Source organism: Chiloscyllium punctatum, chromosome 40 (assembly GCF_047496795.1).
Source record: "Chiloscyllium punctatum isolate Juve2018m chromosome 40, sChiPun1.3, whole genome shotgun sequence".
Lineage (NCBI taxonomy): Eukaryota > Metazoa > Chordata > Chondrichthyes > Orectolobiformes > Hemiscylliidae > Chiloscyllium > Chiloscyllium punctatum.
In genome coordinates this window covers 25,070,955-25,080,830 of record NC_092778.1, presented here as the reverse complement: position 1 = coordinate 25,080,830, position 9,876 = coordinate 25,070,955, and the positions used below count along the sequence as shown (strand labels likewise).

The following is a 9,876-nucleotide window of genomic DNA, read 5'->3' as shown; positions in this document are numbered from 1 at the left end:
ACGTTTGGAATACTGTGTTCAATTCCAGTCTCCCTGCTATAGCAAATATTTTGTTAAACACGACAGGGTGCAGAAGAGATTTACAAGGATATTGCCAGAAATGGAGGGTTTCAGATGTAGAAAGAGACTGAATAGGCTTGGACTTTTCCCCTGGAGCACTGGAGGTTGAGAATCATGATGGACATGGATAGGGGAAAAGGCAAGGTGTTCTTCCAGGGTAGGGGAGTCCAAAACTGGAGGGCATATATGTAAATTGAGAGGGGAAAGATATAAAAGGAGCCAACTTTTTCACACAGAGGCTGGTATGTGTATGGAATGAGCTGCCAGTGGAAGTGGGAGAGTCATAGAGATGTACCCCATGGAAACAGACCCTTCAGTCCAACCCGTCCATGCCGACCAAACATCCCAACCCAATCTAGTCCCACCTGCCAGCACCCAGCCCATATCCCTCCAAACCCTTCCTATTCATATACCCATCCAAATGCCTCTTAAATGTTGCAATTGTACCAGCCTCCACCACATCCTCTGGCAGCTCATTCCATACACGTACCACCCTCTGCATGAAAAAGTTACCCCTTATGTCTCTTTTATATCTTTCCCCTCTCACCCTAAACAAGATGATTAGGGGGTTAGATAGGGTTGACAGTGAGAACCTTTTTCCGCGTATGGAGTCAGCTATTACAAGGGGGCATAGCTTTAAATTAAGGGGGGGTAGATATAGGACTGATGTTAGGGGTAGGTTCTTCACTCAGCGAGTCGTAAGATCATGGAATGCCCTGCCAGTAGCAGTAGTGGACTCTCCCTCTTTATGGGTATTTAAGCGGGCATTGGATAGGTATATGGAGGATAGTGGGTTAGTGTAGGTTAGGTGGGCTTTGATCGGCGCAACATCGAGGGCCGAAGGGCCTGTACTGCGCTGTATTGTTCTATGTTCTATGTTCTATGTTCTATGCCCTCCAGTTCTGGACTCCCCCACCCCAGGGAAAAGACTGTCTATTTATCCTATCCATGCCCCTCATAATTTTGTAAACCTCTATAAGGTCACCCCTCAGCCTCCGACGCTCCAGGGAAAGCAGCCCCAGCCTGTTCAGCCTCTCCCTATAACTCAAATCCTCTAACCCTGGCAACATCCTTGTAAATCTTTTCTAAACTCTTTCAAGTTTCACAACATCTTTCCGATTGGAAGGAAACCAGAATTGCACGCAATATTCCAACAGTGGCCTAACCAATGTCTTGTACAGCTGCAACATAACCTCCTAACTCCTGTACTCATTACTCTGACCAATAAAGGAAAGCATACCAAACGCCGCCTTCACTATCCTATTGACCTGCGACTCCACCGTCAAGGAATTATGAACCTGCACTCCAAGGTTTCTTTGTTCAGAAACACTCCCTAGGACCTTACCATTAAGTGTATAAGTCCTGCTAAGATTTGCTTTCCCAAAATACAGCACCTCGCACTTATCTGAATTAAACTCCATCTGCCACTTCTCAGCCCATTGGCCCATCTGGTCCAGATCCTGTTGTAATCTGAGGTAACCCTCTTCGCGGTCCACTACACCTCCAATTTTGGTGTCATCTGCAAACTTACTAACTGTACCTCTTATGCTCACCCTAATTGCAAAATTTAAATGATATCTAGATGGGTATATGAATAGTAAGGATTTAGAAGGATATGGCTAAATGCTGTCAAATGCGACTCGATGAACTTAGGATATCTGGTCAGCATAGACAAGTTGGACCGAAGGGCTTGTTTCTGTGCTGTACAGGTCTATGGCGCTAGTGCATGCGGGATGGTGAAGGGGTGATAGATAGAAACCTGCTCTGGTGTACAGCCCTGCCTAGTTTCAGTTTCAGTTTCACAGGCATTGAGAACTATTCAGTCACAATCTGAACCTGAACCTGGTTTCAAATGCAGCAAAGATTTAATTTGCCAAATGCAATGCTCCTAAATTTGGCCAGCCTCACTACAGTTTTAAGTGGATTAGTGTCCAAAACAAAGGGCATTTTACTATTAGCGGCTTCAGTAAGATCCCAAATATTATTTTACTGGAAAGGTGAAAACATTGCAGGGCATATCCAGCAGATTGTTGTGAGAAAGCATCAAGTTATCATTCACCTGGCATGTAATCCATACATTAGTTGAATGGGGATTGCTTGGTAAACAGAACAACAACTGTCTTTCAAGGAACACGCCTGCACCTACAATATTTAACAATTCAATCTCTATTTCCATTTTGTATGCAACAGGAATACCATCACCACATTGACTCCACAAGGCTGCAAGAGAAGGTCATGTCTATCACCTTCGCAAAGATAGTAAACACTGCCTCTGTAAGTGAGATCCATATTCAAGAACAAATAAAATCTTTAGACAGGTTAAAAGTAAATCCAAAGTATTCCTTTATATCATTGAGATACATGTTGATTCATATACACAATATACTGTAAAGAATTGTATTTAAGATAATGATAAGAAACTGTTCCTTGCCCCTTATGTGTGAAGGAAAATCTTTTGACAATATGTCTAATGATCAATGTGTCATCAAATTCATAATTATTTTAATAACTACTTGTTGCATTTTATTTTCTTTACCTGTAAAAAGGAGTTTATTTTCTCTCCACCTCAGCTTGCTGAATGAATATTTTAGTTATACTAGTACAAGTTGTAAATGTAAGTGTAAGGTTTCAGTCAACAATGCATATAAGCCATTGGTGTTTTTGATCTTTTGTAGTAGGTCACTGCCGTCATATGGATCAACATAATCGGATCGTGTTTTGTTACAATTTTTCAATAAGACTCGACAGTTCATAAGCAGGTTTTTCCTTTTCATGAACACTGTAGTGTCCAAAGTCGAACTTTTCTTATCTCGATTTATTTGATATGAGCATCTCTTCGTTCCTGGCTTTTTCATGACAATTACCAGAAGGCTTTTTTGGTAAATTCTACTGAGGAAACATTGACATCATGCAGCACCTGCATCTTGGTGATAGAACTGAGTTCCTCAATGCGATGTTTGAACTGACAAACAGCAGTCCCATCAAGCAGCACATGAAAATATTCCTCATCAGAATAAATATCAACCTAACATACAAACAGAACAAAATAGGTGAAAATCTTGAAGCTAGAAATATTAGCTCAAATTAATTAAGATTGCAATTTGAAATATAACAACATTCACTGAATTTATCTTACAAAGTCAAAAGGATAGATTTTAACCCAGTCTTCTGTGTGTAAATGTGATTCATTAAGATAGCAATGCCAACAGATGGGACTGCCTTCCCAATGTCTCCATCATTAGTAATCTCAAAGTATCTATGAGATAGATCCCTACAGTGTGGAAACAGGCCATCAAGTCCATACCAGCCCTCTGAAGAGCATCCCTTCCAGGCCCATCCCCCTAACCCTGCATCTTCCACGGCTAATCCACCTGCTCTGCATATCCCTAGATGCTATGGGCAATTTAGCATGGTTAATCCACCTAAGCTGCATACCTTTGGACTGTGGGAAGAAACTCACACAGACACAGAGAGAACATGCAAACTCCACACAGATAGTTGCCCATGAGTGGGATTGAACCTGGGTCCCGGGCACTGTAAGGCAGCAGTGCTAACCACTGAGCCACCATGCGGCCCTAGGATAAGGCAGGTAGATGTTAAATATGTGATGTCAAGGATGCTGTGGCAAATCTTGAGCTCAGAATTTGGGAAAGTCCAAGGGAATGAAACTCTGATTGCCAGAGCTGATGGAAATCCCTAGAGTGCCTAAAAGGGCTAGACCAAGGTATCCAAATTTTCTGAGGATAGGTCGGGAGCAGGAATGATCTGTCAGATGCTGTGTGAAGTCTTTGCATTGCATTTGCTGGTATCCTCCTCCCTGTCCCTGCTTTTGGGTGGGGCATAGCTCTACCAGATACTAATGGCTCCTGGGACTGAGGCCTGGGGCCTGGGGCCTTCACATTTAGCTCACCATGGGGGATTTCTATCAGTTTGGTGTCAAAATTGATCAACAATGCCAGGTCCCCCAGCAATCTCGCCTAATGTGCCCCCATCACTGACCACCCCCACCCAGTCTATTCTATGTGAACTTGCCAATTCTCATGAAGAATCCCTCCATGAGCTTTCACTTTCAAATGACTACATAAAACCACAAGAAATAGCAATAGGCATAGGCCATTCAATCCCGCGGGTCTGCTCCGCCAGTCAACAGCATCATGGCTGATCTAACATTCCTCACGTCTACTTTCCTGTCTTCCACGCATAACCCTTGACTCCTCTGCTGATCAAGAATCTATCTAACTCAGCTTTAAATATACAAAATGACTCTACCCCCACCCCCCACAGCCCTCAGTGGCAAGGAGTTCCAAGGACTCACGATCCTCTGAGAGAAGAAATTCCTCCTCAACTCAGTCTTAAATTGGCACCTCTTTATTCTGAAACTATGCCTTCTGGTTCGAGACTCTCCAAGATGCTAATGGTCCTAATATGTGTTTGTAGTATTTCTGTTTGTGGGAAATAATACCTGTTCATTTTCAATGAGGTGTTGTCATGGGTAACATAGGGAATGTTGCAGTGCATTCAACACAGTTGAAATCTGGTCATTTTTGTTTGATAAGCTTTGGCAGAGGGTGACAGAAAACACCCTGTCTCCATTGAAGGCCTCATTTCAGTAACAGTTAGATCACACATTGTGATGATTACAGGTCATCTACAGCATGGTTGTGATATTTAGCAATGTACCCTGCCTATTTTTTGAACCTAACTTCCCTCAATGAGCGAACTAAAGTGAATGAAGTTGTCTGTAAATTGATGGATGGGGTCTTGTGGGAAAGTGAATCATGAGTCTGCCTCTGAACCAGATCCCATATTCAAGTCCCACTCCAGGACATGATGGACAAGGTTGTTACATTCAGAATCTGAATAAACAGGCTGAGGATCACCCTTTAATTTTTCCAATAATGGCCAATGGCAGGCAGTAAGTGAGAGATTCCTGGTCAGCCATGTTATGGACAGATGTGCGGAGCCTCTTCATCATTATGTGCTATCACAGTGATCACAGAATCACTTTAGTACAGAAGCAGGACATTCGGCCCGTCAAGTCCACACTGACCTCTGAAGAGCATCCCACCCAGACTCACACCCCCTAACCCTGCATATCACATGATTCATTCACTTAACCTACACATCTATGGATATTATAGGCCATTTAGCATCGCCCTTCCAGCAAACCTGCACATCTTTGGACTGTGGGAGGAAACCGGAGCACCTGGAGGATACCCACACAAACACGGGAGGGTTATGCAAACTCTGCACGGAGAGATACCTAAGGTGGAATCAAACCCTGGTGCTGTGAGGCAGCTGTACTAACCCCTAGCCACTGGGATGCCCATGGAAAATGCATGTTTCCACTGCAACTCCAACTCTTCCAGTGAGACCGGTTAGCTCAGCTGGCTGGATAGCCAGCATGAATCAGATTGTTGCCAGCATCAGGGCATCTGATCTCTGCTCCAGTTCTACTAACTTCACTGTGGGTCTCTGAAGCCATGGGTGAGACCTGCCATTGGGTGGAGAACCGAAGATGAAGGAGGAAGGACAAGCTTCTTACAGGGCAATTGTTGATGCTTAAAATCATAGGCTGAACGGCTGGCTTTCATTTATCGTTATGAATGTTTGTTGTGAATGGCTTTCACCTGCAGCAAAGTGGTACTGGTTCAATATATATCTGTGATGTGATTGATATTGAATAGGCAGAAGATGCTAATCCATCTCAATAATCATACTGATGACAATAATCATCTTTAATGATCACATTGTGACAATTTTAAAACATCTGAAGGCAGTTACAAGCTTCTCAGTTGTTATCAGGCTTGTTATTGTGTCAGAAGGCTATGAGTTTCACTTACTATTTAAATAAATTGACAAAAATTTAGGGCAGACTACCTAAGGGCACTGTGATGAAATTCGAAGCATATAGGAAACTTACAGTTTCATATCGAGCGATCATTTGTTGTTCCCTGGTCTCTTTAGGCCCCACTGCTCATGGAAGGCCTGAAGTCAGTGAACATTGCTGACACTCTGTAGGAAACAGTGAGTGGGTGGCCAGGTTGGAGACACTGGGGTGGATTCTTGACCTGTAGCACAGGGTTCCCAGAGGCAGCCTATCAATGCAGCTGCCTGTGGGCGGATCATGCTGATGAGCTGGAGCTCAGAAACCATGGTCAGGATTCAGATATAGTAAGGGGGTTTCAATGGAAAACAGGGGAACATTCTTGCCCAGTTAGCTGTGAGGCTGTGGGAAACACTAGCACAGTAGGGGTTAAAAAAGACTTATTATGCCTGGCCTGAATTTTCTCTTCACCATTAGCAAATATTTCACAGGAAAGATCATTGAAATGAACACTTACATGCTCCATTTATCAACTGGTTGGGAATTTTCTCAATCTTTTCAGAAGCTGTGATGATTTGCTTGGCCGAGACACAAAGTTTATTTTTAATTTATTCTCAGATACGGACATGGTTGGAAAGGCCAACAGTTGTCCCTCTTCCAAATTGCCATCAAGCTGAATGCCTGGCAAGGCTATTACAGAGTTAAGAATTACCCAGTCCACGTGGCTTTGTAGTCACATGTAGGCCAGACCCAATGGCAGGCAGGCCCAAAGACTGAAACGGCCTACTCCTGTTCTTAGAATAATATGGAGTGGGTAAGGATTTCCTTCCCTAAAGGACATGAGTGAACCAAATGGTACACCAATTGTGGATGAGGAGAAGGAAGAGTAGTGCACAGATGCTACAAAATATGGCCACATGGCATACAATACATGCCCAATCTGTTCACAGTCTACCTTGTATTTGCTGGCAGTTAAACTGCTTTAAGAACAATTGAGAGGAATCCAGTGTTTAAAGAGTGTAATTGTCCAAAGCTGCTGTTGTACATCTGTGTAAGCCTCTTGGTGAAGATTGTGAGCCCTGCTCGTATGTCAAAATCACTCTGTCAATGTGAAAGTGATTACTGCATTTAATTTATTTTTGGCACCATATATCCGTGTAAAATGCCCCAGACATTTGTCCTTCCTGTTCTGTTTCTGTTGCATTTACAGATCTTCACTGAAAAATTTATAGCCCTGTGGTGAGATGCTGCCCCCTTACAGAGCTGTAGAGTAGCTGCTCTGTGACAATACATGCTTTGCAAAGAAATCAGGAGATTCCCTGAGGGGAAAAAATGGGGAGCTGTCAGAACCGTGCTGCCTCCAGCCTCTCATTGCTCCCATCTAATGCTCAATTGCAAAATACAGTGTTCAACATCGCTGCACCATGTCTGCACTGAAGCTTGTTGCCACAGAAGTAGTCTGCGATGCATTTAGAATAGAATCATGTTAGAATCTGTGCCTGATTCTTATTGGATTTAATGGAATCAGGAAACTTGCGTGTGACTTCTGATTAAGCTTTCTTCTCACAAGGAGCTTGAAGACACCAGTACAGTATTTGAAGAAGAATGGGAATGGGACTGTGGCACTGGATTTCATCCCTCAATGAACATGTAAAGCAGATGATCTCACTACCAGATTGCTGTTGGTGGGAGATTTGTTGAGATTGGCTGGCTTGTTTCCAATGTCCAAACAGTTACTACACTTCAACCTGTTATTGGTTGCAGAAGAGTTTAAGATACCCTGCACACCTGAAAGGTGCTGCATAAATGCAAAAGTTTATTTTCTCTGATCTCTCTGATAAAAACATCTGAATTAGGAGCAAGAGTAAGCCATTCAGCCCCTTGAGCCTGCTCTGCCTTTCAATTAGCTTCTGACTGATGTGATTACTCCATAATACTGCCTCCTACCCAATTTTATTACCTTTAAGTTCCCCCTTGATTATCAAGAATGCCTGAAAATTATTCACAAACTCTGCTTCTTCCACCTTTGGATGAAGATAATCGAATATTGTTGACTTTGTGGAAATTGAGTGCTGATGCCAATAGTTAAGGATAGGTTCGAACGTTGTTTGAAGGACAGGAGTAAAGGCTGATGGGAAGGGAACAGGTGCAGGAAATTAAGACATTGCTGCATGAAGGCAGTGTGGCCTGATTGGATGGAATGGTTTATGATTTCAATCCAACTCTATGAATAGTTCAATTGATTCAACACAGACTAAGGATCAGAGTTGAGATCCCCTCACATTCATGTAGCATGTAGAGTTAATACTCAAATCACTAAATATTACATCACTTCTGAAGTAACCAATGAGATAATATGGTGCAGAGATATGTGTGCTAATGTTTAGACTTTGAGCTAAGTCTTAAATAAAAAGTCTTAACAAAAGGCATCAGTGCTTCGGCCATCTTTCTAATATGATGGAGGGTATACCTGACCCTTCCTAACCACCACAATAAAAAAATTCCTAGCTGGGCCCCACCATATCATCAGCAGAAGTGAACGCACAATGATATTCAGCCTGAGACAGTCGAACAGGATCAGTTCAGTCATCCTAGTATGACATCGGGTGCTTTGCCTCAATCTTCTATAAAAACCACCCTCCCTCCAATAAGCCAGAGCAAAGCCTAGGCTGCAAAAGTGACATTTTCTTTTAAAAATTAATAATGCATGAAACGCCAGATGATTTACCTGGAATGGCTCCTCAACCTCAAGTGGACATGAGGTGACTCGTTCCTCCTCACCCCACTTGTTAGCCAGGTAGGAATTACACACCAGTGATGACTCAGTAAAACGTGGGTTAAAATGGAATGCTATTTCTTCAGTACTGTCGCGCACAAAATTGATTTCAAACCTATCAGTGGAGAACACACAGTTAGACTGTAATTCTGTTCTTCAATTTTCACTTTAAATTGATCACCTCATTCATTAAGGACAAAACCATATCCTTCTTTCCCTTGGCAATTTTCATCCTGCTCCTGCACTTCCTTTGTCATTACTTTTCTGTCAGTGCATGTTTCCATGGGCACTGATCATTATAATTCATTTGAAACCTTTGGCTGTGAATGCTCATAAGTTATTCAACTCAGTTGGGCAGTCCCTTCAGATTGACTCAATAGCTACTAAAGTGGGATGGACAACTGTGACTCATATTCTTTTTCGCAACTCTGAAACATTGAGGGAAACTGTAAATCTTCCCACCAATATCTCACACTCGGAATGATGGATTGAACCTCGGATTGACAGAATCTGAATAGATCAGTTGTTCACTGGATTAGTACAGTATATGAATCTGAAAGAGTCCATTTGAGCACTACCCACTATGATGCTGTCATGGATTGTGAGCAGAACAGCTCAGAAGGTGGTTAGCATGTTTGCCTTAATTGTTCAGACCTTTAAGTTTGGAGTTGGGATGACATGTTGAGGTTGTGAAGGACTCTGGTGAGACCTCGTCTGGAGTACAATGTGCAGTTCTAATTGCCCTGTAATAGGAAGGATATTGTTAAACTGAACAGGGCTTAGGAAAAAATTACCAGGATATCTCCTTATAACTCAAAGAGGCTTTGAGTTATAAGGAGAGGCTGGATCTTTTGTCACTGGAGTGTAGGAGGTTGAAAAGGTGACTTTATAGAGGTCTATAAAGGCATGAGTGGCATAGATAAGGTGAATGGCAAAAAAATTTGTGTGTGGGCTGAACTTCCAGAGAAAGTGGTAGATACGGATACAGATACAACATTTCAAAGACATTTGAATAAGTACATGAATAAGAAACATTTGGAAGGATATGGGCCAAATGCAGGCAGGTGGGACTAGTTAGTGTGGGACTATGGTTGTACCGATGGGTCTGTTTCAATGTTGTATGACTCTATGACTTCATGAGTGAGATCTGACATCTGGTTCATCTCAAAGTCTCTGTAACAATTATCATGACCACAGCTCCAATAAACAAACT

The 9,876-nt window shown here is 42.5% G+C and overlaps 1 protein-coding gene across 1 annotated transcript in view; it reads right to left on the bottom strand.

Moving 5' to 3' along the window:
- Window positions 1–2,379: 2,379 nt before the first annotated feature.
- Window positions 2,380–9,876, bottom strand: part of grifin (galectin-related inter-fiber protein) — a 70,176-nt gene continuing 62,679 nt past the window's right edge. The window contains exons 4-5 of the mRNA XM_072559491.1: window positions 8,616–8,778; window positions 2,380–3,085 (exon numbers count right to left, since the gene is read on the bottom strand). Of these exons, the coding sequence (XP_072415592.1) occupies window positions 2,921–3,085; window positions 8,616–8,778 (328 nt within the window). The 3' untranslated portion in view covers window positions 2,380–2,920. The remainder of the gene's footprint in view (window positions 3,086–8,615; window positions 8,779–9,876) is intronic.